The sequence below is a fragment of the Cordyceps javanica genome, chromosome 1, assembly GCF_051103115.1.
Source record: "Cordyceps javanica chromosome 1, complete sequence".
NCBI lineage: Eukaryota > Fungi > Ascomycota > Sordariomycetes > Hypocreales > Cordycipitaceae > Cordyceps > Cordyceps javanica.
In genome coordinates this window covers 1672832-1699405 of record NC_139295.1, presented here as the reverse complement: position 1 = coordinate 1699405, position 26574 = coordinate 1672832, and the positions used below count along the sequence as shown (strand labels likewise).

At 53.6% G+C, this 26574-nt stretch overlaps 9 protein-coding genes across 9 annotated transcripts; 4 read left to right on the top strand and 5 right to left on the bottom strand.

Annotated features, from left to right (window-relative positions):
- Positions 1-4972: 4972 nt before the first annotated feature.
- On the top strand, positions 4973-6270 carry V2A60_000537 (DUF3712 domain-containing protein; the record flags this gene model as incomplete). The annotated part of the gene is made up of 2 exons (XM_083251906.1): positions 4973-5118; positions 5364-6270. 2 exons carry the CDS (start codon positions 4973-4975, stop codon positions 6268-6270), a joined length of 1053 nt encoding a protein of 350 aa, XP_083108032.1.
- Positions 6271-6670: 400 nt separating this feature from the next.
- Positions 6671-7691, bottom strand: V2A60_000536 (HCNGP-like protein-domain-containing protein; the record flags this gene model as incomplete). Its single annotated transcript, XM_083251905.1, has 3 exons — positions 6671-7398; positions 7476-7533; positions 7605-7691. 3 exons carry the CDS (start codon positions 7689-7691, stop codon positions 6671-6673), a joined length of 873 nt encoding a protein of 290 aa, XP_083108031.1.
- Positions 7692-10010: 2319 nt separating this feature from the next.
- Positions 10011-10551, top strand: V2A60_000535 (uncharacterized protein; the record flags this gene model as incomplete). The annotated part of the gene is made up of 2 exons (XM_083251904.1): positions 10011-10244; positions 10393-10551. The coding sequence occupies 2 exons, from the start codon at positions 10011-10013 to the stop codon at positions 10549-10551; spliced, it is 393 nt and encodes a 130-aa protein (XP_083108030.1).
- A 433-nt stretch (positions 10552-10984) lies between these two features.
- On the bottom strand, positions 10985-14590 carry V2A60_000534 (uncharacterized protein; the record flags this gene model as incomplete). The annotated part of the gene is made up of 1 exon (XM_083251903.1): positions 10985-14590. One exon carries the CDS (start codon positions 14588-14590, stop codon positions 10985-10987), a length of 3606 nt encoding a protein of 1201 aa, XP_083108029.1.
- Positions 14591-16030: 1440 nt separating this feature from the next.
- On the bottom strand, positions 16031-16279 carry V2A60_000533 (uncharacterized protein; the record flags this gene model as incomplete). The annotated part of the gene is made up of 2 exons (XM_083251902.1): positions 16031-16162; positions 16220-16279. 2 exons carry the CDS (start codon positions 16277-16279, stop codon positions 16031-16033), a joined length of 192 nt encoding a protein of 63 aa, XP_083108028.1.
- A 2092-nt stretch (positions 16280-18371) lies between these two features.
- On the top strand, positions 18372-20435 carry V2A60_000532 (uncharacterized protein; the record flags this gene model as incomplete). Its single annotated transcript, XM_083251901.1, has 2 exons — positions 18372-19902; positions 19963-20435. 2 exons carry the CDS (start codon positions 18372-18374, stop codon positions 20433-20435), a joined length of 2004 nt encoding a protein of 667 aa, XP_083108027.1.
- Positions 20436-21853: 1418 nt separating this feature from the next.
- V2A60_000531 (60S ribosomal protein uL29) lies at positions 21854-22499 on the bottom strand (the record flags this gene model as incomplete). The annotated part of the gene is made up of 3 exons (XM_083251900.1): positions 21854-22085; positions 22161-22300; positions 22365-22499. 3 exons carry the CDS (start codon positions 22497-22499, stop codon positions 21854-21856), a joined length of 507 nt encoding a protein of 168 aa, XP_083108026.1.
- An 831-nt stretch (positions 22500-23330) lies between these two features.
- On the top strand, positions 23331-24150 carry V2A60_000530 (vesicle transport V-SNARE protein; the record flags this gene model as incomplete). The annotated part of the gene is made up of 3 exons (XM_083251899.1): positions 23331-23399; positions 23458-23571; positions 23647-24150. 3 exons carry the CDS (start codon positions 23331-23333, stop codon positions 24148-24150), a joined length of 687 nt encoding a protein of 228 aa, XP_083108025.1.
- A 160-nt stretch (positions 24151-24310) lies between these two features.
- V2A60_000529 (ATP10 protein-domain-containing protein) lies at positions 24311-25484 on the bottom strand (the record flags this gene model as incomplete). Its single annotated transcript, XM_083251898.1, has 2 exons — positions 24311-25031; positions 25096-25484. 2 exons carry the CDS (start codon positions 25482-25484, stop codon positions 24311-24313), a joined length of 1110 nt encoding a protein of 369 aa, XP_083108024.1.
- Positions 25485-26574: the final 1090 nt, after the last annotated feature.

Genomic DNA, 26574 nt, shown 5'->3' with positions numbered 1-26574 from the left:
GTTACCTGTTCCCATGTCACCCAGTCCAGTTCATCAATATGGATATTCTGCATGTGAAATCGGCCGGGACATTGCGCTGCCCCATATATGCAGGCGAAATGGAATTACTGCCTCTTTGGGCTGCGACGCCCGTTGGAGCATGCACATCGTCGAGGCACTGGGCTGGCTTTTTGTTCCCTCTTCCATGCTCCGCCACGGGGCGCCGCGCTGCGGGGCGCCTGTACGAGTACGCGGGGAAGATGAGCATGTGGCGAGTAAACAGCGCAGCGCCGTCTGTGCTATGGGCCTCTTAACAGGCAGAAACGGGACGCTCCGTGGTGCGGTGAAGGATCAGCAAGTCTCCAGCGTATGTTGGCATAGTTCAGGGTCACGTTGCGCCACCGCACAGGGGCGTTTCATGTAGTTATGCTGAACAGTTCGACGTCGCCCTGACAGATCTTCCAATCCACAGCTCGTCATTTGAATAAGTCAATACAGGTGGCAATCCATCTTTCCAAAGGATATCAAACGGATGTAGTGTCAAGATCAGTCCGGACTACTCAGCAGGTAAGTTTTCGTAGTCGCTTCCCTGCCTGAAACAATATCATGCTTAGTATATGAGCTTTGTGATTTAGCTTTGCCACAATTACAGAGCGTAAAAGGCAGCCTGAGTTCCGCTTTCTTCATCCTAGCTATTGCCCAAGGCTTTTGATTGAGGCTGGAGTCTGCTGCGGGCGCAGGATTACTGTCCTGGTCACACTGCGACGGTTTGCCTTGGCTGCGACAGAAGAGCTCAATTTGTAGACGACATTGCGAGAGGCCCGATTGGCTCCCCGGTTCTCATTCACATTGTGGCTGGACGGATTTAGCATCTCACTTTGCCCGGGAATGCCGTTGAAGGGTCCATCCTCTGGCCATCACGGGACCGTGTGAAGCTTGTCCACGAGAATGCGTCCATTTGTCCACGAGAATGTTTGTACGTACGGATTACACCACATGCGAGCGAGTTATGAAACAGGGATGCGTGCGGTAGTCGAGAGATGGACATGGCCAGTGGTATGGGCCGTGTCTGGGGTTGGTATTTTAGTCAGCGCAATGTGAACGCCACGCTTGGGCTTGGCATGGAAGCCACAGCTGGACACGACGGAACAGCTTGTATGTTTAGAGTTGTGTAGGGAGAACAGATTGGCAGAACAGCTTGTCTGTTTAGAGTTGTGTGGTCTCTTGGTGCGGTGGTGTCTCTATAGGTCTGGTTTCTTTCATATAAACACTAGTCAGCGTGCCGAGAGAATGTTAGCTCAACTTGTCCGCTCTTGAACCATTAGCAGAATGCTGGTCGGCTCAAAGTATCAGACCGGCTGGCCGTCACCGATTGGCCTCAAAGCTGGAAGCGACATATCAGAGCGATTTGAGCCAGGTGAGATAGGCTTCCAGCTTCCTAGGGCTTCGGGCCGGGACCTATCCACTTGGCGAGCAGTGCTGTTCGTTGCAACGGTAGCAGACCGTAGCACAATCAGCCAGTATGGACACTTCACGTCTGTGCTGGCGGGCTATTCGAGCAGTCGCCTTGCAGGGTAGGATTGATTGCCACTGATTGGCACGGGCAGCCGCTCCACAGGCCATGCCGGGCCAAAGTCGCATTGTTTTTAGGTTGGTGGGCCGGGGTGCGCATGGCATTTCCAGCCAACTCCATAGAGGGGGCGACCGATTGCCTTTCCTGAATATTGGCCCGCGAATGGAGCGAGCTAAGGGAGGAGGGACGTGAAACAGAGTTTTCTTGTGGAAGCGTGGAAGCGCTGTTTGTTTGGTCTAGCTTCTATTCTCGGTGGTGTGGGGGGGGGGGGGCGTCGTGTGACTCTGGGCAGTCATTAAAGTTAGGGTACGTAGAGGGCTGGTGATGAAGAAAAGAGCTTGAACTTCAGACGAGGCCAAATGACGAAACGAATAAGTTTTTGGCGGTTGACGCCGCTGAATACATTGATGGACACGCGCGGTGACGACGGCATGCTGATGGGTATCAGTAAGTACGGAGTAGAAATACTGATAAGGGCGGACGGAGCGAAATTCCTTCCAAACAAGCAAAGTGGCAGTCGGACCCAGGTGCCAAATTTGGTCGACGTCGAGACGGTCAATTTGGAGCACGGGTGCCGGGCCCGGGAGCCGGGACATTTTTTTTTATGAGCGACGGTTGGATAAAATGGAGCAGTGTCAGATGCAAAGTTTACCCATGCAATCGACAGAGAGCTAAAAAGAAAAAAACTACCCCATGGCATCGAAGTTGAAGGTGTCGTGATAGGCAGTGTTGTACGGAGTACGTAGTACGGCGTACGGATACTCTATTTATTGATGGCGCTACGTTTTGCACAGGTCAAGCAGATGCTAGCGAGTACCCCCGGCAGCCGCAGAGCAAGGAAATTGCAAAAAGGAAGATCCTGGGGAATATTACAGAACCCTCTCCGCGATATGGTTCGAGTTACCTTACCTCTAGAGATTGAGGTGGACTTGGGCGGCCGAGCGGCAGCGGAGCGTGGTAGTGGTATGGAAATTGTCGTATGTTGTCTGCAGTGCAGGGGGGGGTGGCAAGCGTCGGCCAGGTGGTGCAGATGTGATAATAGCCCGCATGGATTCGCTATAGTAGCGCCTTGATATGCTTGTCGGTCGACCAGGGGGGAGGACATGAGGCTCTGTGGTCCTTGGTGGGCAAGCTGGCAAGTTGACAAGCCCCAAGGTCGCAGGTTGTATCTCGCAGTTGTGGTGGTAGTAGTTTTGGCGGCACCAGTATGTACCAGGAGGGGACAGCGAGCCCTAGTCAGGGACTCAGGCTGTCAGGGTCATCGACATTGAAAACGAACCAAAAAAGAAAGTCTGCGGCCAATCCAGCGACAGCATGGGTGGCGTCGGCTTTCTGTGGTCGCGTGCTGCTGCTTCTTCTCTTGTATCAGTAAGCTGAGCGAGCAATTGGCTGACTCGGAGGAGCCGGCCCAACGCACACCAGCCAGCCAGCCAGCCAGCCAGCCAGCCCACAACACTCCGTGTCTGTCAAGCTGGCCAAGGCTTTTCGGCCCTCCTCCAGGTCGTCGTCCCCCCGGGGGGAAAGCAAAGATTCTGGGTAAGGGGATGGCGAAGAAAAATGAGGGCCGGGCCAGTCAGAATTTTCTTTTGAGGGGGGGGAAAGGGGGGACACTGCATTATAGCGCAGTGATTATTGCATCCACTGCGGGTGAAGAGGGCTTTTTCTTGTTTTCTCAGTTGTCGTAGAATCGATGACCGTCTCTTGAGAAAATCCAAGTAGCCGCGGCGACTGATAACAGGTCTGGAAAACATTTCTTCTTTTTTTTCGATGGCGGCAGTACCGAGACTTGGAGGAGCATTGTCAATTTCACGTGCATCGCAAGTGCAGTGGTTTGGGACAGGGTCGTCACAAGGAGCCGAGGCCGCATGTACCTTTGTACACGCCACCCGCCGCCGCCGCCGCCGCCGCCGCCGACTTTTAGTGCTGTGGCTGCATGGAATTTTTATTTTTATTTTTTTTGGCATGATCCTCTGCAGAAGATGCAGTTGCTCACCTACTGAGCGTAATGATTGCTCACTGGCAAGAGGAAAAAGGGAAAGCTCCCCCCCTGGCACATCTGGCCTGGTGGACACTTGCAGGGATGGTGATGCGCTAGGTAGAGTCTGGCGCTGCGGGGCGAGTCTGGGGGAGGTCTGTGGCGTTGGTGGATTCTTAGTGGTTGCGCGCTCTAATTACAGGGCCTCGAATAAGTACTTGGAAGGTATGAACAGCGCAACAGAGAGGCACTCTGTACCTAACAAGCAGTACTTATAAGTACTGATGGTACAGAGTACTCGATAGAGAGACGGGCGGCGCTGTTTTGGGTCGTCGGCTCACCATCCTCACTCGGTTTAGCCACACGCTAACTGGTCACCACCACCACGGGCCAAATGCACCGAAACAGAGTGGCGTCTGTTCTGGCTTGGGCTGGGCTTGTAGGATTAGCTTTTTTTTTTTGCCTTTGCTAAAAGGGGAGGGATGAATGAATAAAATGTTGGAGGTTGGCAGGGTAAGTTGAGGTTGTAGTACCAGTATGTCAGGTACCTATAGAATACTTTGGGCACAGAGTACTTACCTTGCACCTTGTAGGATATCGAAAGCAGCCCTGCACATAGTGTATTAGGTGACGTGACGAGTACAGATTACATATGTATGCAGCAGATACACAAGGTACCTCGGTACCTGTCTAGGTAGGTACTAGGTAGATATTGAGCACAGCAACATGATGATGCCACAAACAGACTCGCCACGCCACCCTTCCGGCCGAGTTGGCGTGTTTCTCCCGTCTGAATTACACTAGTCAAGAGCCACGAGATGCAGCCCTCAGCAGCCAAGCCCAGTTTGCCAGCTATTCAAGAAGCCAAGAAAGGCAAAAAAAAAAAAAGAAAAAATACTAATATTTGGCATGTCGCCCTGCGGGGCAAAAACAGCGCCGAAGAGAGTCCAGTGTGCCAGGGTCCATGCCAATTGCTCCATGCTCCATACTCCCTGCTCCATCATGCCGACCTTCCATAGTTCCCCAGCCCAAGCAAACTGCATTGCGAGTTATTACTGCCCAGCTAACTCGGGCAGGTATCTGCTCAGTACCTACCTACTAACCGACTGATAACTACTTGCTTGCTCAGTACCGCGCTCACAAGCCAGAACCTGCGACATGGTTTTGGCCCTTTGGTTTACTATAAACACTAGCCCATAGTCCATCGCCATCATCTTATGTACCCTCCTCGTCCCTCTTTTTCCCTTTTTTCCCTTCCTCTCTTTTTTTTTCTTCTTTTCTTGTTTCTCTCTTAGTTGGAGTTGCTTGTCCTCGCGTCTCTCAACCTCGCACCTCCTTTGCTTCCTCCTGTCGCCTGTCGCATCTCGCATTGACCTAACAAGCCTCCATCTCGACCCCGGTCATCGTCAACGACAGGTACCCAGCTTCTCGGAATCACTCTCACCATGTCCGACAAGAACGAGGTTTCGACCACTGAGCGAGTCGCTCCCCAGGGTGGCAAGAAGGGCGCCATCAAGCGCCATTGCCAGCGCTTCTGGTGGCTCCATCTCATCATTTTCGTCCTCGTTGCCGTCCTAGTGATCCTGATTACGTGAGTTGTCTCTTTATTGCACTGCCAGATCAATTCTTTTTTGTTTCCATTTCTTCCCGAAATCTCGAGCTGGTAGGGCTGGTTGCTCGTGTCGAGACTTCTGTGGCTTCTTTGATCCAGAGACCTTGTTTCCACACGACGCACGCAGATGCATCCGAACAGCTGCGTCGCCCCTCCAAACCAGTTGCCAAACCGCCCAATTCACCATGACGCTTCGAGTCCTGTACTAACCATGTCGTTGACAGTATCTTTGTCGCCGTCCCCAGAATTGCCCAGGACAAGATCAACCATGCCAAGCTGGACATTGTCGCCGTCAAAATTAGCAATGCCACCCCTACCTCTTACCAGATGACCATCAACTCGACTATTTCCACCGATGGTACCGTCAAGGCCAATATTGACCCCTTCGCGGGCGACATGTATCTCGAGGACACGGATGACAAGACTCCCTTCGCCGTCATCAACTTCCCAGCCACCAACGCTAACAAGCACTCCAACGTCAACGTGGACCAGCACGTCGAGATTCAGAACATGGATGCTTTTAACAAGTTCAACGCCTGGTTCGTCAACAACGAGACGCTCAAGATTGGTATCAAGGGCAAGACCAAGGTGCAGCCCAATGGCCTCAGCAAAAAGTACGACGTGACCTTTCAAAAGGTCCTCGAGGTCAAGGGTCTCAATCTCTTCAAGGGAACGAAGGTCATTGAGCCCCGCGTTGAGCTCACCGTCGACAACGGTACCGACCCCAACTTTCGCAACTTTTTCGCCAAGGTCGAGCTTCCCAACCCCTCTCACTTTTCCCTCGACATCGGCGATGCCACCTTTGAAAACTGGTTCCTCGGTACCAATCTCGGCAAGCTCTACATCAAAGACCTCTCTCTCGTCCCAGGCACCAACACCGTCAACGTTACTGGTAGCCTCAACCAGGGTGACATCATTGTCCTCGCCTCCGGCGCCAAACCCTACTGCGAGACTGGCGTCGCTGATTTCAGCCTCATCGGCTACAATGTCACCCGTGAGAACAAGGAGATTCCTTACTTTTTGTACGGTCTCCGCAACGCCAACCAGTCTGTCAGCATCAACATTACCGATACCCTCCATCGATCCAACATTCCCGCCTCTGTCACGTGCGCCAAGGGCGCGACCAAGTAGTTTCGCCGTGTTTGTCGTGTTCGATTGTGTTTTAATAATTGGGTCCAAGTTGTTTGGATGGCTTGTGTGGTTTTACTCGGCGCACCTTTTGCTTTATGATGTTGGATAATGGAACTGAGACGTGAAACGACTGGGACGGACCAGGCTTTTCTTGCTCCAAGGGGCATTGTACATTGTTTAACAGCATCACTCCCTCGACGGCAGGGCAGATGTTGTCATGTGAAGCTCGGGCAGCGGCGCATTCAAGATACCTCAATCTCTTCGCTTAGTGCCGGAATGGCTCAATACTAATAGTGATTCATTCCATGGGTATCAATTGTTGTTGCGTGAATTATATACCTACTAGCATTTTATCTCGTAGACCCATGTCCAGACTTTCCCGTCTTTTATTGCACTGTACTTATTGCCATCCACCCTTTCGCTTCTCTCTGCTCCCTCCACTCGTAGTCGTTGTCGTTGTCGAAGACACAAACTCCACACTGGTCCTGCCAGGTGCCGCCCTCGCCGCCTCCCTCTCCTTGGCCACCCTGTCTCTGCCCTTTCTCAGCCCGTCCCGAAACGCCCACGCCGGGAACGCGCCCGGATCCCACACGTCCGCCGGCAGCGTCGTCTGGTACTGCAGCACGCTCTTTTGCCCATTGCTGCTGTTGCTGCTGTTGCTGCTGTTGCTGTCGCCTCTGGGAGGCGGAATGTCTACAAACCACAGTAGCTTATCTGTCAGCGCCGGGTTGCGCTGCGCCGACGACTGCTCCAGCTTGGCGTTGAAGTGCGTGCCCTTTTTCTTGAGCTCCAGAAAGTGCGCAAACCTTTGGCCGGTGGCGGCGGCAGCGGGCGGCGGCGAGCCCGGCGGCGAGACGGGTATGTCAAAGTTGGGCACGGCGGGCAGCGTGAGGTCGTGAATGAGGGACCGGGCCGTCGTGTACGGCGAGGAAGGGGCGACGCCGGCCTGGGCGGACGCATCATCGTCGAGGGCGGGGGGCTCGGGGAGGGACCCGAGGGCGGATGAGTCCATGGGCGGAAGGGATGGGCCGAGCGGCGCCGCGCCAGGAGGAGGGAGCGCCGCGCCGGGGGCGGGTGTCTCTCGAGCAGGTGGTGGTTTTGGCCCTGACGGTTGCGGTTTGGACACGGCTTTGCATTTATACCGGTTAGCTCACGTCTATACAAGAAGAAGAATAGGGACCTAAATGCCCCACCGATTGACTCACAGACTGCAGGTTCCGGCGCCGTTGTGGCGGGCTGTGATGGTTGGGGCGGCGTTTGAGTCTGATGATTGAGGTCAGTTTTCAGTGAGTCGAAACGCGATGCCGTGAGCAACCAACTGCGCGGTGGCGTACCTGTTTCGACGGCGCGGGCACCTGCAGCTGAGGCTGGTCGTCGCCGCTCTCGTCCTCGCTGCTGGCGTAGCCTACCAAGCCCGCCATATTATGAAATTGTGATGCGTGGTTGTGAGATTGAGGGAGGTCGGGTTTGAGAGCGTGTGTCTTGCCTCGCTGCCTGTGTCAGGCACTGCCTGGTGTTGAAGTGGGGCAGCTTGTGAAGGATCTGTGGCATCGGTCGGCGGCGTGTAAGTCATTACACAACGTGGGAGTAGAAGAGAACCTGAACTGCCTCGAGCTCATCGAGTACGGTAACTCAGGTGGTTGAATCCTACGTCTTCTTATTGGCGCCTGCTCACAGAATCGTAGTATCTTCTGAAATGGATGCGGCATACCAGCGACAAGTCGTCGCCGAGGTACATGCTGTTTGGGTTTGCGAAAATACTTACAGCGGGGGTTACAAGTCCCTGCCGGACGACGAGTGCGCCCGCCGAGCGAACGGTAGCGCTGCCCATTCTTTCATGCATTCTAAATACGCGTCGCCACCTTACGTCCAGGACGTCTCTTCGGAGAGCGGAGAAGGGAAAAAACTGCCCGAACGTTGGTGAGGTGCATGGCGTTGACTGGCTCAGTGGCGCCTCTGGGACTTGAAGCCTTGGTATCTTCGCCCATAGATATAGGTCAAAATAAGTCCGGCCCGTTCACCGAGCCTCCATGGTCTAGTTGGTGTAAGTCAAATCAGAACCGGTCCACAATAGCGGTCCCAATTAACTCGATAATCAGTAGGGCGCCGGTCTCATACTCAACGAGTGTGATCCAATAACACATTGGGCGATCCGGATATCGTGAGTTCGATCCTCACTGGGGGCAATTAACCAATCTTTTTGTCATTGGATCATTTTTTATATTTTGCTAGTTGTGATGCTTGCTTTGGACGAGATGTGTACTGCCAGAGACTGTGTCAGGATAAGGCCAGGAATGACATCGAAGGAAGGTCTTCTAACCTGAAAAAGTTGTCAGCGTTTTTTTTTTCTTTTTTTCTTGTTTCCCCGAAGTCTCCAGTGCGTTGCAAAAGCTTGGGCCGGCGATGCAAGCGGAGGGCTAACTAACACAAGGGCCAGGGGACCGTGGTGCGATTCCTACAGCAGAACAAGCATCTACAGCAGCGACACCCGCAGCCGCCACAATGATATAAGGATTTCATCTCCGAGACTAGGTAATCGGGTTTACTGCTCAGCTCAAGAACTGTGCGTCCAAGAATCGTGTGGATTCACTAGATCGCACTTCACAACACGTCCTAGAAATTCTTCGAACACATCCATAAAGAGTAGAGATTTTGGTAAAGGATCACATCGAATCAAATTGATGGCAGATAAAGACAAGGCCCATTCTATACCGAATTTGATTTACAAAAATAATTACTTAAATGCATCCCAGTGAGGGTCGAACTCACGATAGCTCTTCATGGAGTGTAACTTGTGGACCCGCCAAGGTAGACTGGATACTGAGTGCCGGGGAAAAGATGAGGAAAGAAAAACATGCCCACAAAGCCCTCCGCTGCCTGTTCAGTCAAAGCTGTTGAACGATATCATGCCGAATAGATCATCGACTGGCGTGGTACCCGCCTTTTGCCATGGATCAGTAACGCGACAGGATCAGCCCGCTGAGGCAGCCTGGATCATGGTTCCGCGGGGTTTGGCAAAACCTGGTTGTCCATCTCTGGATTCAGCTACCAGTAGCACCGTGAAAGCTCCATCCTAACTAGCATTTACTGTTGTCTGATATCACTCTAATTAGAGGATTATTGAACACCTAATGATTTATTTTTTTTTTGTTTCTTCAACTTACGTCTAATGCTGAATTGAGCGTATAAGTGAGGCCAGTCCCTCGGAGATGGCTGGCGGAACTTGCGCGGCTTTGAGAGCCAAAACAATACGAAAAAGGCTACTTTCGAAAGCAATCAATCAAATTAAAGGTCCGGAGAAATTTTATTGTTTTAGTAAGAATTGGCCCCTACCAGAGTTGCTTGATGAACGCCAGCGAGAACAAGTACTAGTCAGCACAACTTACTTTAGCACCGCCCTCATCACAACAAAGATCTGCTGAACACCCTATGCTAGCGAGTTTTGATTGATCATACTAGAATCAGCGATGGATTAGGATATCAATGGGTAGCTACAGACCATGAAGTAGCTGATGGCCAGTTCTGCAGGAGTTGCTGGCATGGATTGCTGGCATGCCGCCCTCTTCGCCTTGGCATGGACAGGTGACGACAACACTAGCACAGCCCGCAGGCGGCGCAAACGTGCTCTCTCTCTGCCACATAGTTACCACCCCACATCAAACCTATTCAAGGCCCAGCATCCGACAAAAGCGCCTGCCTGCCTCCCTCCCATCGCATTTCAGAAAACAGCCCCTCGCGTCATGGGCAACATTTGCGGCAAGCAAGAGCCCGAGGACAGGCTGGGTCCCGGTCGCCCCCTCGGCTCCGCACCGCCGACGCCGCACAAGTCGTCGGTCCCCAACAAAGCCAGGACGAAGCAGACGTACCACAGTGAGGCCCGCGTGGTCGGCGGCAGCGCCAGCAGCGGCGGCGGCGGCGGCGGCGCAGGCAACAACGCCGCACCGGCGTCACAAGCGGCCAAGGAACGATGGAGTGTAAGTGCCGCACTACCCCTTGTTTTTTTTCTTCACACCATCATCTTTCTTCTGGCCCATGTCGGCAGAAGGGGATGGATGGTGGGCGCTCGTTGTACCGGGAGGGGCCGCCGGCCAAGATGGGTCACGATGCTGACGTTTGAGAGAGAACCAGGCCATGGAGGATGAGAGGAAGAAGCAGGAGGCCCTGAAAAAGAAGAAATTGGGCGGCGCCCGGGTGCTGACCGCCAAGGAACGGGAGGCGCAAGATAAACGCCGGCAAGAGATTGAGGCAAATGACAGGCAAGTCCAGGGACAGATTAGCTGATGAAGGCGCATCGTGGAGCTATAAAGGCATAGTCTGGGCTTTTCTCGACTGGACTTCACTGCCATGCTGCTGGGAGGCGGCGTACGGCTCCGGTCGCTCATTATCCTATTCCCGTATACTTGCGTGTCACTCTTACAAATATCCATACCCCAAGCTTCAGGTTTGGGCCGTCGACGAGTTCGATACCCAGTCTCTACCCTGTGCTCATGGTCAAAGCAATGTATCAGATATCATGACTCCTTAGCAATTTCATTTCTCTAAAACTGCTCTTCTCTGCGCAGGCCTACCCACAACATAGAAAAATCCAAGTACCTCCATTCCATAGATTACAGCTTGTTTACAATTCAATCGTCCATCTTCAAACGAATACTCTCGCCCAGCTCGTTGTTACGGGCCAGATAAGACGCCAAGTAAGCCAGAAGAGCACGGCATCTCACGTAATGGTATAACGACCGCTCGCAGGCGCTCTGCTATCCGCATCCGCTGCTGCAATTGTTCCCTCCTTCAGCAGCCTCGTCAGCTCATTCAGCGCCGAGCCCACCACCAGCTCTGTATCGCCTTCGATGAGGATGTAGAGCTTCGGCTCCGCACCTTCCGGCACCTCCTTGCCCGCCGGATAGAAGTTGCCCTTGGTCGTGATGGACGTGCCCGTGGCCTCGAGAATCTTGGCCACGTTGGTGCGATTGGTGACGGCCCAGCGCGCCTTTTGCGGGAAGTCGTTGATCTCGAGCGTCGCGTGGAACGCGCCCGCGTCGGGGCCCTTGTTGTCGATGGGCTGGCCGGAACGGAGCTGGCCGGCCTTGCCGAGACGACTGTTGATGGCACTGACGGCCGAGCTGACCTTGTCGAGCGGGTTGTTGCCGGCGCTGCCGCCCTTGGAGGCGCCGGCGCCACCGGGATTGCTGGCCACGACGCCAGACGTCTTGATAACGGGCTCGTTGGCCGCGGCGTCGGTTTTGCTGGAGTCACGGGACTGTATTCCAGACGCGGCCGCCTTGATGGCGTCGAGAGCGCGCTCGTGTTTCGTGTCGTCATCCTCCTTCTTGTCCTCCTTCTTGTCTTCCTCATCATCGCCATCAGCCTTGTGGGTCTTGCGCTCGCGCATGCGTGCTGCTTCACGCTCCTGGTCAAGACGATCGAGACCCTTGCCGCCAAAGCCTGAGGTGTCCTTGGCTTTGCCGGACTTGACCTTTTCGCGGTGAGCTTTGCGCATCTCATTGAGGCGCTCGGGAACAGGCTGCTCGCTCTGCTCCAGGGCCTTGGCAATGCCTGGCGCGCAGTTCTCCTGCTCCGGTGTGATGAACGTCACGGCAACACCAGTGTTTCCAGCACGGCCTGTGCGGCCAGCGCGATGGACATAGTCTTCCAAATGGTTCGGCGCGTCATAGTTGATGACGAGTTTGAGTTGCTTAACGTCTAACCCTCGAGCAGCAACAGACGTCGCGATGAGAATGGGAACCACGCCCTTTTTAAAGTCGGAAATGGTAGAGTCGCGGTCTATCTGGTCCTTGCCACCGTGGATAGACATGCAAGGATAGCCCTTGACCATGAGCTCCTTGAGCAAATCGTCAGCCTTTTCTTGACGCTCAACGAATATCAAAGAGCGTGCATCTTCATCGCGATCGTACAGTTCACCGAGCAGTTCGAGCACCCGATGGAACTTTGTGTTTTCATCGCGAACCTCGACAATCTGCTCAATTTCCTTGGCCACAACACTACGCCCGCCGACAGTAATCTCCACAGGGCTCTTCAGCACCTTCTTGGTAAGCGAATCAATGATGCGCGGCATCGTGGCGGAGAAGAGAATCGTCTGCTTATCAGGACGCATGTTGGCAAAGATCTTCATGACCTGTGGCTCGAACCCCATGTCAAACATACGGTCAGCTTCGTCCAGAACAACATAAGTGACTCGTCGCAAGTTGGTCACGCGGCCTTGATTGGCAGCGAGCAGATCAATCATACGGCCAGGTGTACAGACGATAATCTCGGCACCACGCTTCAATTCAGCGATCTGGTCGCGGATTGGAGCGCCACCGTAGGCGCAGACCGCACGCATGCCCATCATCTTGAGGAAAGGCTTGCAATCACGGTGAATTTGCGTGGCCAATTCACGCGTGGGGGACATGATCAACCCTACAGGACCTTCTGAATCCTTGAGTGGGGGTTGATCTTTAATATGACGGAACATGGGTAGCAAAAAGGCCATGGTTTTCCCGGAACCAGTTTTGGCGACGCCAATAACATCGCGACCCGACATCAGGGCGGGAATCGCCTGCATTTGGATCGACGTCGGCTTCTCGAACCCCATGTTACCAATCACGTCCAGCGTCTGTCGAGTGAGACCGCATTGCGCCCATTTTTGTACAGGCTTTGGGACGTCCTTGCCATTGACTTTGATGCCGTCAAGTTCGGCTCGAAGTTCTGCCACTTCGGTCTCGTTGAGCTCAGCGAGCTCAACGGGCTCCACCCAGAAATTCTTGCGGATAGGCTCAATATCGATTTTGCTGTAGTCGACTGTGGGGATGTCTTTCTTCTTACGCTTGTTGGCCATGGCCAGTACGGTACTGGCATCGGCTGCATCATTATCAACCTCGTATCCATAGTCGTCATCACTAAAGTATGCTTCGGGCTCTGGCAGCTTCTTAGTTGTAGATGCCTTTTTCCCGGGCGGGCGTTTGACCTCTTTTTGCTGCAAGTCGTCCATGAAAGCATCCAGCGGATCGACATCTTCCTCCTCTTCCACTTCCTCAACCTCCATTTTCTCCTCCTCCACGGCGGCAGCAGTGCCATTCCTAGTTGGGGCATCGTCTGTCATCACTCGGTCGCCGTCTGCTTCCTTTGTAGCCTCTTCCTCGGCTTGCAGGCGTCTCTCGTGCGCGGCACGGGCCGCAGCGGCAGCCTCCTCCTCATTCTCGGCGAATTCATCACCAGCATCGTCGTCACCATCGTCTTGGTCCACATAGGGCGTGTCATCTGCCTCAATAGGCAGGTTAGGCAGCTTTGTCAGCTTGCGTTTGGTAGTCTCTTCTTCGTCTAGATCAAGTTTTCGCTTGCTGGGAAGCTTTTCATCGCCTTGGGACTTGCCGAACCCGAAAGCGCTTGTCTTGGCGCGGTTAGCCGGCAGCGCAGACGCTGCAGATTGCTTGACTGGCACAGACAGCTTGCCTTGCTCGGCGTTGATGGAGCCAAGGATCGCCTTTGTCGAGTCGTGTGTTCTCGCAGCTGACTTTTTAGCAATGCTTTTAGGATCGAACTTGCCAGCATAAGGTCGCACGGGAGACGCATTCCCAGAGTCCGGACCAGGCGTAGGAGAGGTGCCAGATGAAAGGCCTGGCGAAGCAGCGCCGGACGGGACGCCGCTGGCCTTTCTGTCCATTTCTGCCAGTAAATTGCGAGTTTGGCTCGGATTGACCTCTTTCTGCTTCTGTGCCTCCAACTCCTTCTTCTTTTTCCATGCCTCGAGCTTCGCTAGGCGTTCGGCTTTTTTCTTGTCGGCATCAGTCTGAGCTGAGGCGGCGTTGGCCTGTTTAGAAGGCTCATCCTGATTTCGTCCGCTATCCGTACGCGGCGTATTTCTGCCTCGACTGTCACTGCGGTTGCTGCGAGCGTCAGCCCCTCGGGAGTCTCTGCCACGCGAGTCATCTCGCCTTCTATCGCCTTCGCGGCTCCTATTGCGCCGGCCATCGGGTGATCGGGCTCTGTCGTCGTAACGGTCCCGCGAGCGGCGCCTGTCACGGCCACCGCGGTAGCGATCATGATCTCTGTCTAGAGAGCGGGAGCGATCTCGTCGGCGGTGGTTGTCGCGATCACGGCCGCCGTCTCTGTCGCGATATCGTTGCTGGGGGGGTTCTTCGTTAAAATGCCTGCTGCGCAGTTGACCGGGCGAATAGCGCTGGCGTACCTCGGGTGTGCGCGATCGGGAGCGCCTGCGATAGCCTCTGTCGTCGCGACGATCGCGCGGTCGCCTGTCGTCACGGTGGCGGCGACCACCGTGGTTACCCGCTAAGCTTGGTGAGCGTGAGTCTCTTGGCCGAGCCATCTTGTATGTGGACGGTTGCTCTCGCGGTGGCTCAGCGAGACACTAGAAAGAAACCTGTGTTGGTGAAATGATCTATGTTGAGGACTGCGAAACGCTTGTGCCGCGGTGCGTACTCCTGGGAATTTCTGTCGGCGCTCTGTCGAAACAGCGGCCCTTGTATCTCCTGAGTTCACGAAAGGGTGAGCAAGCCGTCCTAGTTTCGAAGGCAATACCAAGCGGCCTGTGGGTGAGCGACGCGCTTTGAAGCGATACTTGTATAATGCGAGTGCTGGGAAAGCGACGGCAAGACAAAGACTGGAGGTGGTGGTTGGAAATTTTGACCAAATCAGGCACGACGGCTGAAGTACTGGCCCCACCTAGAGATGGCACACAGTAGTGTATGACGGTGTACCAGTACGGAATACGGAGTATACATCTCTGGCATGGTAGGTGAATCAGAAAAGGATATCAATGGACTGACAGCAATTTCGCTTAAAACGAAACTCTACGCCGCTAATTGGTACATTTCTATCTCGAAGCCGGGCGGCTCATCATGCCGAAATACGCGCATGATGCACACAGCCAGAAGTTTTATGTTTTGGCAGAGCGGTAGCACTGCCACCTCAGTGTGAGCCTAAAATCGATACCTGGAAAAAAAATCATACCTCCTACAAGCTCTTAATCTTGTTTCTCGCAGTTGCGAAGACGTGACGGGAAACAGAACGAACCGTGCGCACGATCAGATGGAACCCTGAACAATGGTGGAGCGATCTGTTGTGAGCAAGAGAGAGGGTACTGATAGCACGACAAACAATAGCGAACATTACTCTTATAATCATTTGGCAGGGAGCAGTGTAATGCTGATACGTGATGCAGAAAGTAGCTCGGCTTGGCAAATCAAAATTCATATCGCACCTGACAATATTCCATCAATGAGTCTGCGCACAAGTCCAAGTCTCTCGACGTACCGTACAAGTGTATGCGATGACTCCAAAGCATGGGATTCATCTACCACAAGCCACCCTGCTGAGCTTCCGGCCGATATGTGTATCTCGAGTCTCTGTCATGTCTGATCCAGCATGATGTCATTCCAAGTCGGTAAAAAAATAAAATTTGAAGTAAAACTCATATGCACAGACTATGTAAAAGGTCCCGCGAGAGCCTCATTCGTCTCGATAGCTCAGACACTTCGGGAAAAGTAGACGGTCAAGGAATCAAGAAAGCAAAGCAATGAGGTTTTAACCGATTACTAAATACACTAATACGTGAAATATTGAGACACTATTGAAACATGGTAGAATACACGACGACATTGTTTGTTATCGGGATTTGTTTTCGTCTTTTTGTTTTTACTTTCTTTGGTGATGTCGTGACAGGCGACAGTCTTACTTGGCATTTCGGCCAAAATTGCTGCTTTGTGTTAACGAGGGCCTTCAAGTTAAGAGTAGGCTCAGGTAGTCCTTACTTGTGGAAGAAGTTGCCGAAGATGCCGAGCTTGGTCTGTTGATCAGACATGCTCTGGCGACGGGCAGCCGCTTGAGCCTCGCTGCGATTGCGGGTAAGACCTTCGTAAGCAGGCATCCAGCCGGAGCTCTACCGATGCGCGTCAGAAACTTCACGACACCATGCACAATTTCATTGGCAACATACTCGGCGGCGAGGTTGTTCAGCCGTGGGAGGAATGTCCTGAGGCTGAGATGGGGAACTCATTGTGAAGTGTTTCTGGTGATAATGAGGTATGCTATAGATGGTACGCGATCACTATTTGTATCGTTGATGACTGCGAGATAATTCAGACAGAGTACAGATCGGGAAGGTTGCAAACATGAAGAGGGGGGTCTCTGGGGGATATATATAGCAGACTTGTCAAAGCCTGGGGCAGGTCGAGGCACGGGGTCGACGCCCTCAGGCAAGCCCTAGAAATCGGTAATCGATCAAGGAGGGGGAAATCGAAGCGAACAGGTGATGGCTACAAAGGACAGCCGGTGAGGGGTAGGTTTGTAAGCTTTCTCTTGCACTGGATGAGCCGATTTGGACAGGACGGTGTGCAGCCAGGCGAATCGAGAATGCGAGTGACGAGCCAATGAGTGACGAGCCAATGACGCGGGGAAGACCCCTCCTTGGGCTTGTAGCGGCAGGGCGACGGATAAGGGAACCGATCAGCGTCTGGACAGTGCGAATTCGAGAGGGTGCACAGTTTTTTTCTTTAAGGGTATCAAACGCCAGCTTGGGACCAACAGCCAGAAACGCGTCGTGACATTTCCTGCGTATTCGGCAAGTAGATGTTTTCTTTCCGCCAACACCATCCGACCGATAACTGGGTGTACCCCTGCTTGCGTGCAAGGTACTTGGAATTACTATTGGAGGTAGCGGGTACGCGCAAGTATAGCGGCGGGGCACAGCTGTACTTACGAGGTCTCGGCGTGGCATGCTAAGTGGGTAGGCAGATGGAGGGCCGCGAATACTGCCATTAATGTCGGCCCATCGTGTGATGTAGGGTTTGGAGATAAAATACTGAGTAGACTGAAAGAAGGTAATATTGAACAGAGTACGGAGTACGGAGTAAGTATGGAGTGGCGATTTGTTTTCGAGAGGGATGGATAGAGATGCGTGCGACTTTTTGTCTTGGGGTGCCGGAGCGTAGATCGGCAAGAGTCCGTTGGGAGGAGGGGAAACGGCTGGCGGCCGCCGAGTACGGAACGGAGACCCGGCGGAGGGAGGAACATGGGGAGGAGGGCAGCGAGCGAGTGGGAGGCGGAGAGGAGGCGGGAGGCGGCATAGCGACCGGGCGGGCAGGTGCCAGCTGCTTGGCAATTAATTATTTTTTTGTTTTTTTTTTTTATTTGCGCCAAGGGCGGGCGAGCACGTGGATGAAAAGGTCGGCAAGTACAAATCAATAATCATGATGAGAAGGATGATAATAATGACAGAGATTATCTGGTAGAACACGAGTCGCAGATTTTGTACAAGTCATTTTACACAAGTGGCAGCCGAAGGCTGATACCTTGTACCAGTAGTACCTAGGTACCAGCTGCCAGGTCTTGAGAAACACTCTCACGCCAATTCTTACTTACAGAGCCTGACATCCTGACTGATAATGGCGTAGCTACTGGCTACTGGTCGAACGGGCGCCCCACTCTTTCTGGTGTACCTTCCCTTCTCTGCATCGCATTTTACTTACTTTTCCCACGCTAAGCAGTACTTGCCTAGCCTATTTACTGAGTACCACCTGTATCCTGGAAACATGGTCCTCCAGTCCATCCGGGTTCTCACCACTCGCGACCTCTGGCCCAGCACTTTTACGCTCGCTTTCCAGCGCCCGCTGCTCTCGCCGCCGCCGCCATGCCTGGTCGCCTGCCAGAGAGCACGTAATTCGCTTGGCTGCGTCTCCAGGCACAAACGCTACACCTGCATACTCTTTTTTGCACCTGCCGCCAACTTCTCCTCTTGCTTCTCAACTTCTTCTCATCCTTCCTGGCCTCAGCATCTCTACTATACACGCAGCCTCTTCTCTCTCAGTCTGCGCCGCTCACTGCAACTTCCCCCATGAGCAGCCGTTAGCACCAGACAGCGCATTCGCTTCACTACGGTTCATAAGCCTTGCGCTTATCGGCTTGCTGAAACAGTGTTGCCCGCTGCTATCATATCCGTCTCTCTGCCCCTCTCTCACGCTGCCGCGGCGTCCCGTTCCTAGCCTCACCCATTTTCTGCCTCAACCCAACAGACAAAGGGCATCGCCTGCCCCTCTCATCCTCGGCCTTGCCCTGAAGCTTTTCGCCTCGACTCTCCATCCAACCTCATCATGGAAGACGACACGGCGCACATGGCTTTCAGTGGTCCCCCATCCAATGACATGGCTGCCATGGCGCTGAACCTCGACAACCTCCTCCCCATTGACATGTCCCTCTCTCATGGTCTGGACTCCTTTACTGCGAACTTCCACGACGACTCCTGCCTCGACCACAGCAGTTTCAATCACTGCAACATCACCGCAAAGAGCCACGCCTCCAATTCCAAGGCCCCCACCATGGGTCAGCGCAGCCTCTCTCAGACGCACACTCGCCAAAGACATAGCATCTCCAACCCGATACTTGCTCCTAACGCTTCCTCTTCCGAGCAGCACCAACATCATTCGCAGCAACCTTTTCCCTCCCCATGGGATACCATCTTTACCCAAAGCTTGCTTCAGAACAACAAGTCCTGCACCGGCTTTGATGTCTGCCACGACGACGACTGTGCTGCCTCCTGCAACTCGGACTGTGACGGCACCTGTCCTAGCCAGTGTGACGACAAGGATCATGGCGTCTGTTGCGACGACGATGCTTGCGGTCCTCCTGATCTTTGTGTCGATGAAGACTGCAAAGCGCCGTCTGTGCCTTGCTCGCAATCCGCATGCCCCATCTCGGACAACGAGGCGGCCGCTGCTGCGGCCCTCACCTCGTTTGGCGGCAAGGACATGAACGCAGCTGCCATTTCTAGTGCGTCGCACACCGTTCCTCCGACTCCCAACATTGCCGATGCTGGCTATCTGGACCTGCCTACTGTTCCATGTTCCTCCCTCTCTTTGGACAACTCCTTTGGCAGCACTCCCGCCTTTTCTGGTCAGATGTGGGACATTGCCCCCGAGTTTATTCTCGCCAATCACATTATGCAGTACCACGACCCGACACATCAAGATAGCCATATGCACTCGTGTATAGCTGACAAGCCCAGCTCTCTCATGCAAATGTGCTCACTGCCAAAGCACACCCCAACCCCGGACGGCATCAGTCCGCATGGTGTCGACGCAATTTGCGGGTTCCAAATTCAAGATCCGTATGACTTTGCTCAGCATATCTTCCAGCAGCATCGCCCTGCTCTCATGGCCAATGGAAACAACTTCCACAAGACGCTACAAAACGCGACCTCTCATCATATACTTGACGATCACCAGCCTTACTACCACTTCTCTTCCACCACGTCTCCCTCAACTAACCTGTCATTGGCCACATCTCTTTCCCCTACGCCAGCCTCCCTACCCACGCCGTCCACGATTGAAGGTACAAATTACTTTGCCGACGTGACGAGCTCTGCTGCTGAAGCCACTCCCCCGGTTTCGCCAGAAGACCAAAACATCTGCCGCTGGCTGATGCCTGATGGTATGGGTAGTCACAAAATCTGCGGCCACAAATGCAGCAACCACAAGGCCCTGCAAGACCACTGCAAATCAGACCACCTGAAGCAGATTAAGAAGGACCACGCCGGGTTCTATTGCCAATGGCAAGGCTGCACAAGACACACCACATTTAGCCAACGCAGTAAGCTTGAGCGCCACATGCAAGTCCACACTGGCTGTAAGTCAACCCCCACCCACACCGTCACAACTCCTCCCTGCAGCCGCTGACTCGGCGTAGACAAACCTGTCCAATGCCATATCTGCGGTGCGTCTCTGTCTGCCAAGCAATCTCTTGAGCAGCACATGCGCACCCACACTGGCGAGAAGCCCTGGGTTTGTTCTTTCGAGGGCTGCAACCAGTCTTTCAAGCAACAAAGTGCATTGACAATGCACGAGCGTACTCATACTGGTGCGAAGCCTTTGCAATGTGACATTTGTGGCAAAAAGTTTGGTGAATCTTCCAATCTTTCCAAGCACCGTCGCATCCATAACATTCGTGGCTCGCACGTGTGCGAAATCTGCGGCAAGGACTTTCACAGGCTAGACCAGCTTCGCCGACACATGGGCACAAATCACAAGGACAAGCCTGAAGAAGTCAGCAAGATCCTCAGCCGCGTCAAGACGGGCAGAATTTCTAAGCCCAACATCCCCATCATCTCTGGCGATGACCTCGGCGACTTTGAGCACCCTGGCATGATGCAGGCCGCCTAGAGCGAGCCAGCCATGATTTTTGTGTTTTTCTGGTAAAAATGTGCATGGATACACTTTCAATCACTATTTTGCTTCTTGCGTCTATTGGTTGGCGTTTGTAGGAGAAGTCGAGATTTACTGGCGCAGTGTTTTTTGGTTCGTTTGTTTTTTTTTTTTTTTTTTTGCAAAGGCAATTTTATTTGCCGTATTTATGTTCAGGGTATTTAGCGCCACGAGTGCATATGAAAAGCATGATAGATGAGGGGAAAATGAGAAACGAGGAAACTCTGGGGCCTATAATCCTACCAGTAATCAGTCAAGCGACTCCATGTCGTCGCGCACGTGAACCGAGAACGGGCCTCACTCTTGGCATCTCGAGACGGCCGGGCTTGAACAGCACCTCTCTGTGAAGAACCATTTCTCAAAGAAGGCTGATTTCAGTTCATACTTTTCTTCATGTGCAGTTTTTCTACAGTGATATGAACAAATCTATGGTCGAATCACCAGGTCATGCTCGCTATTGTATCACTTAGCGTCAAGGTATAGGAATTTGTAGCAATTACACACCAGATACAGGGTAGGTGGCAATGGTCAGCAGAGTTGTTGTCGTAATTGGGTAGCCTCGATCAACGTTGCGCCGCATTACCAACACAAATGTCGCGAGTATCCCCCCTTGATGAAGCAGAATGCTTCGCATCGGATCGAGGCACCAGCTTGAGAAGTGTGGTTAGCAACATTGGTGGCGTACCGGGAGTGCCTCCCGGGCAGTTGAAACCGGGGTAGTTCAGAGACCCTCTGGATACGAGGCAGCGGTCGTGCATTCTTGCCGATCCTTCATCTTCGGTCGTACTTGACACATCACATGGATTGCAAGGCAGCATACTTGCAAAGTTCAACTTGCATGGGTTGTCGGCGTTATCCGGTCGGCTCGGGTACAGACGAGAAATTCACATTTCAAAGAACGGTGAGCAGGGGATACAATGGTTAGGTTGGATCATGACCTCGTTTTTTTTCCTTTTATTTTGTACTTGTGCACTTGTCTTGTTGTGCCTAGCAAGCCCAAGGGCCAAACAGAAATACATGATGTCCCAGATTTCTGCTGGCCCCAGTTTCTCTTCCATCCGCCTTCCAAGATACAAAGGAGACTCTTCGAGATGCCTGTTCAAGGACCTCGAGAAAGCCATGCGATGCTGAAAGTTCGAAATGTCTCTTTTTGCTCTTGAATCTCTGATAAAAAAAAGACAAGATCAAAAGGATACGCCACGCCGTTTCCCCGTTCTCAAAAATATAAAAAAAGATGTCCTTCGCCAAAAGGAAAAAAACATTTCCCGGAACACATCAACACTCATTACGCTGTGTTGCTTCTTTTTTTTTTCGTCCTCACATGTTCACCCCGTGAAAAAAACAGAAATTTTTGTTTTGAACATGGCGCAAGTTGCTTAAGCCTTGATGGCAAACTTGCGCTGGGGGAAGTGAGTCTCGCGCTTCTTGGCCTTCTCCAGCACGCGGGCCTTGTCCTCGGGCGATAGTCGACGGCGGATGGCGCGGGTCTGCTTGGGACGGAGGTCGAGGGGAGCGTACTTCTTGTTCTTGTAGAAGAGGCGGAGCTGGCTGCGTTGCTTGGCGTTGATGACGGTCAGGACGCGAGCAATGGACTTGCGGAGGTCGTGGCTGCAGTTTTCCATGTTAACAAATGCCGTTCACGCAGGATGCGTTGAGCAAAGTCCCGGGCGGAAGAGAACGTACATCTTGTTGAGCTTGGAGCCGGAAGAGACGACCTTCTGGATGCGGAGCTGGCCAAGGTCGGCCTTGAGCTCGCCGAGCTGCTTCATGAGGTCATCCTTGCTCTTGTCCCAGAGCTGGACGGTCTTAACCTTGGCGGACGACTAGAGAATTGGTCAGCACTTATGGTGACCGGACGATGCTCGATGTGTGGTGACGAGGTTCGACAGATCTGAAGGATAATGGCGCCGAGGCTTGCAACGAGGGGAGCGATTCGTGGCCGGCTGAGGCTGTTTTCGATGTCGCATTTCGATCGTTGGATCCAACGTTGATTTGGGTCGTATCAATGTCGTCAAACGTCATCTGTCCGCATCAAATATGACGCCAACAGAAAGCCTCGTGCGTCTAGTCCTTGCAGGTGTCCGTCGACATGGTGTTGGAAGCGACCGCTTCGGTCATGTTTCCTTCCATTGTGGTCGTGCTGTCCGGCGTGCACGGATTTGTGTATCCCCTCTTCGAGGAAGCCCACGAAACAATCCTGGCACGCCGGCCGCAAATCCCACGCGAAGAAACAATGCCGCTCGATTGTCGAATGATGGAGTGCAAAAAATAATCGAAGGAACGTGTTTGCTACTCACCATCTTGGATATAGGCTTCGATGGGGGTGTGCGAAGTAGTGTCGACTGGAAGTGCAAAGAAAAGAGGAATAGTAGGGTCAAGCACACTCTTCTCGCGCGACGGGGATCGTATGGCGCAGGGCAGTCCACCACAAACTCTGAGAATTTTTGCCGAGACGGTGAAAAAGTTGCCCTAGGGTTTTGCCTGTTTGGGCGCAGCGTCTTGTGATGGGCTGGTGTCTGGTGCGGAGTGGGTGGCTAATTTTGATTGGCCATGGCGGACTGTGTGCTGACTATCACGTGAGGCAGGAGGCTCAGAGCGGTGAATCTTGTTCTGCCACTTGAACTGCCGTAAAGAGCTTAGCGTTTTTCTGGAAGTCGGCTAGACTGATGCATGGGGTTCAACTGCTTGTCGGCCGGTTCATCAGGGAATGGACTACGTGGACCCAGTTCCATACCTAGGTCATCGTCATTCCCAGCTTGCTGGTCTCATCAACGTCCGGCCTTGCTTCTCTGATCTGCTGCTGTCAGCTTACAGAGAGCCACACACGATACAGACTCCCGGGTCAGAGAAACCATGGCCACACCGTCAGGAAATGCTGGCTGGGCCCAGCTGCGACAGCAAGCCCGATCACTAGAGACGCAGGTGAGGAAGGACAACCTCGGAGCGGCGAGTGGGACACTGACGATTCCGCTATTTCCAGACTGAGAGCCTATTCCACACGTATTCTCAATTCTCAGCAGCTGCGTCCATCCCTCCTAAACCGACGCAAGAGGAGCGCACCACAGAAACCAAGATTGAGGAGCTGCTAGAGAAGGTATGCATGCACTCGAGCAGCCGCGACGTGCCACACCGAGAGAACGAGCATAGAAGCTGACTGACCTTCGCGCAGCGCGAATCAACAATCAACCAGCTCTCGCGCCTCCTCGACTCCGAAGCGGCGCTCACCTCGTCAGCGCTTAAGCAGAACAATCTCTCGCTGCTGCGGGAGAAGCTCGCGGCGCACAAGAAGGACCTGACACGGCTTCGGTCCAACCTGCAGCAGGCGCGCGACCGCGCCAACCTCCTTACCAACGTGCGCTCTGACATTGACGAGTACCGCGCCAACAACCCCGCGGCCGCCGAGGCTGAGTACATGCTCGACGAGCGCCGCCGCATCGACAATAGCCACGGCATGGCCGACAGCGTCCTCAGCCAGGCCTATGCCGTCAACGACAGCTTCATCGTGCAGCGCGAAACGCTCGCCAGCATCCAGCGCCGCATCACCGGTGCTGCCAGCCAGGTCCCCGGCATCAATACTCTCATCGGCAGGATATCGGCGAAGAAGCGCCGCGACGGTATCATCATGGGCAGCTTCATTGCGTTTTGCTTCGTGTTTTTCTGGTTCTTCCTATGACAGAAGCGCGGAGTAAGTGGATCATGTTATACAAATTGCACGGGATGGCGTTATTGGGATGATTGTTTTCGAAAAGGGGTATCAGCGTATTGTTTCCATCTATATGCTATTATCTGGAGGTTATCTATAATATAATGTACAATGAATTTTACATGCTCCGTTATGTCGTTGCCTCTGCCTTGTCAGCGGCCCGCTTCTCAGCGAGGTCCTTCATGGCCTTTCTTCCAGGAACTGGCTCGCGGGCCGTCGAAGGCAGCAGGGCCTCCGCCTTGATACCCTCCACCAGCCTCGCAAGGCCGCGGTTCAGTCCCTCTCTCTCTTCCGCGCTACTGTTGCCGCTGGCCGCCCAGCGCACGCGACAGTGCTGGTCGACGAGGTACGTGTAGCCGACCTTTGTGTTGAGCAGGCCGATGCACTCACGAATGTGGTCGGTGATGCCGCGGCGCACGAGCAGGTACTTGTCCCACTCGTGTTCGGGGAAGCGTTTGCGCAGCGAGCCCATGAAGAGCTTGATCAGCCAGGCCTTGCCCGCATTGTCCTCGTAGTTGACGCGGACAACCTGCGCGAGGCCGTCGCCGCCAGTGCCGTGCTGCTTGAGGATGCTTTGCAACTCCGGGTTGGCCTTGGCCGTCGTGAAGCTGTCGGTCTGCGCTTCGGCCCACTGGCTGCTGAAGATGGACACGATGGAGGCCTTGCCAGCCAGGAGAGGCGTGGTATCGCGGGGTTCCTTGTCGGCCTTGAGAATTGTTTGGCCATAGAGGTTGGGGAAGAAGAGGGAAAATTCGGCCTTGAACAGCCGCGGCGGGGCGATGAAGGATTTGCCGTCATGGTACTTGAGATTGTTCCAGTCGCGAAAATACGGTCGTGACAGCTGCGCCGTGCTAGATCTCTCTGTTAGCTTCGCATCGCATTTGGCATGGCTCTGTTGAGATTCATGATTCTTACAGCTCCTTTCGCCGTGCCAGATGCTTGTCCCAATCGGCAAAGTCCTTTTTGCGCTGTTCACGGGTGCGGCTGTCGATGCCCGTGTTCTCGCCGGGTCGTGGTGGCAGCGGCATGCCAATCGGCCGCGGCAGCGGCTTCGGCGTGAAGACGCCATCGAAGCGCTTGCCGTAGCTGCGCGGCGCCTCAATAGCTGGGCCGGTAATGTCGCTCTGGGGATCCATGGAAGCGCCAGCGGCGGGCTTCTCGGTGCGCGGCCCCCGAAGCGTGGCCGCGGCTGTGAAGTTGCGGTGCCACAGGCAGCACACACATGGCGAGGGAACGCGGCCTGGTCGTTGCGGAAGGCGCCTCATGAGGCTGCTGGCGGCCAGGCCTATGCGCCGTGATGACATGGTGCTGGGCGAGAGACTTTAGTCGTGAATTGAGTGATGATGGCGGAGGCTCTCCTTACAGACCTGCGTAGCGGATTTCTTTTTAGTTGTGGGGGGGGGACTGTGTGCCGGCTACCTAAAAAGGTACCTACCAAGCTAGGAAGCGGGCCACACGCGGCTTCGGCCAGTTCGGCATTTATTATTGACCTTTTGCATACCTTGCGATATCTTGCGGGGCTTTCCTGCATGTTTTTGGCAGTATTTAGAGGCGAGATCTGCAGGAAGGGAGATGTGATATACCTGTTTGTTATCTGAGGCAACAACTCGATACTTCTTCAGCATCGGCTTATGCGAGAGGGGGGGCAGAGCCACTCCATCGGTTGAACGCTACATAGGTGGAAGTGCCCAATGAATATCACTTAAACCAGTCACCTGTGATGTAAGAAGTCGTTAACGATTTTGGTGGAATACCTTCGGAGTTCAAGATCAAAGAGATTAGAGCACGGCCGCAGAGGCAGCCCCAGAAACTGAGGTACTCAATTATGCTGGAAACTCTGGTGAAAATATTCATACCAAGCTATGAGACAAGCTTCCACATGACTCGATTCCACCGGTTTTGTAGGGCAAGTGATATGAACGTTTCCTCTGGCACTACCCCGTAGATACGCAAGCCTTTTCCGCTTGTCAGCTGTGGCGCGCGTTGAGCATGACTTTTCCCATTCAGCCCTGACACTGTTTATGTACACCGATGTAAGTTGGTGAACTTTTCATACCCGTTTCGTCCTTGGGGACTCTTCCTTCATTAATTTCAGCAGCCATCTACATCTCAGATGTATTTGTGGTGGATTAGATTGACAGGCGTGGACTTACTGGTGCAGCGTACTACGTGACGTCAGTTCTCGAGGGAGCAGCGTCTTGCCACCAACATACGTTTGAGTTATGATAATATCATTATAAACCAACGGTACAATCAACTGACCCATACTTTCCTCCGTTGTACCTAACCCATCTGCCCTGCAGCGAACTTTGTTAGCGGGTGGTCTCACTGCCGCAGTGCCGCTGCGGCCTAAGGCAGGTGCAGCTTGGCGTCGGTGCCCCGGACTCGGCTATT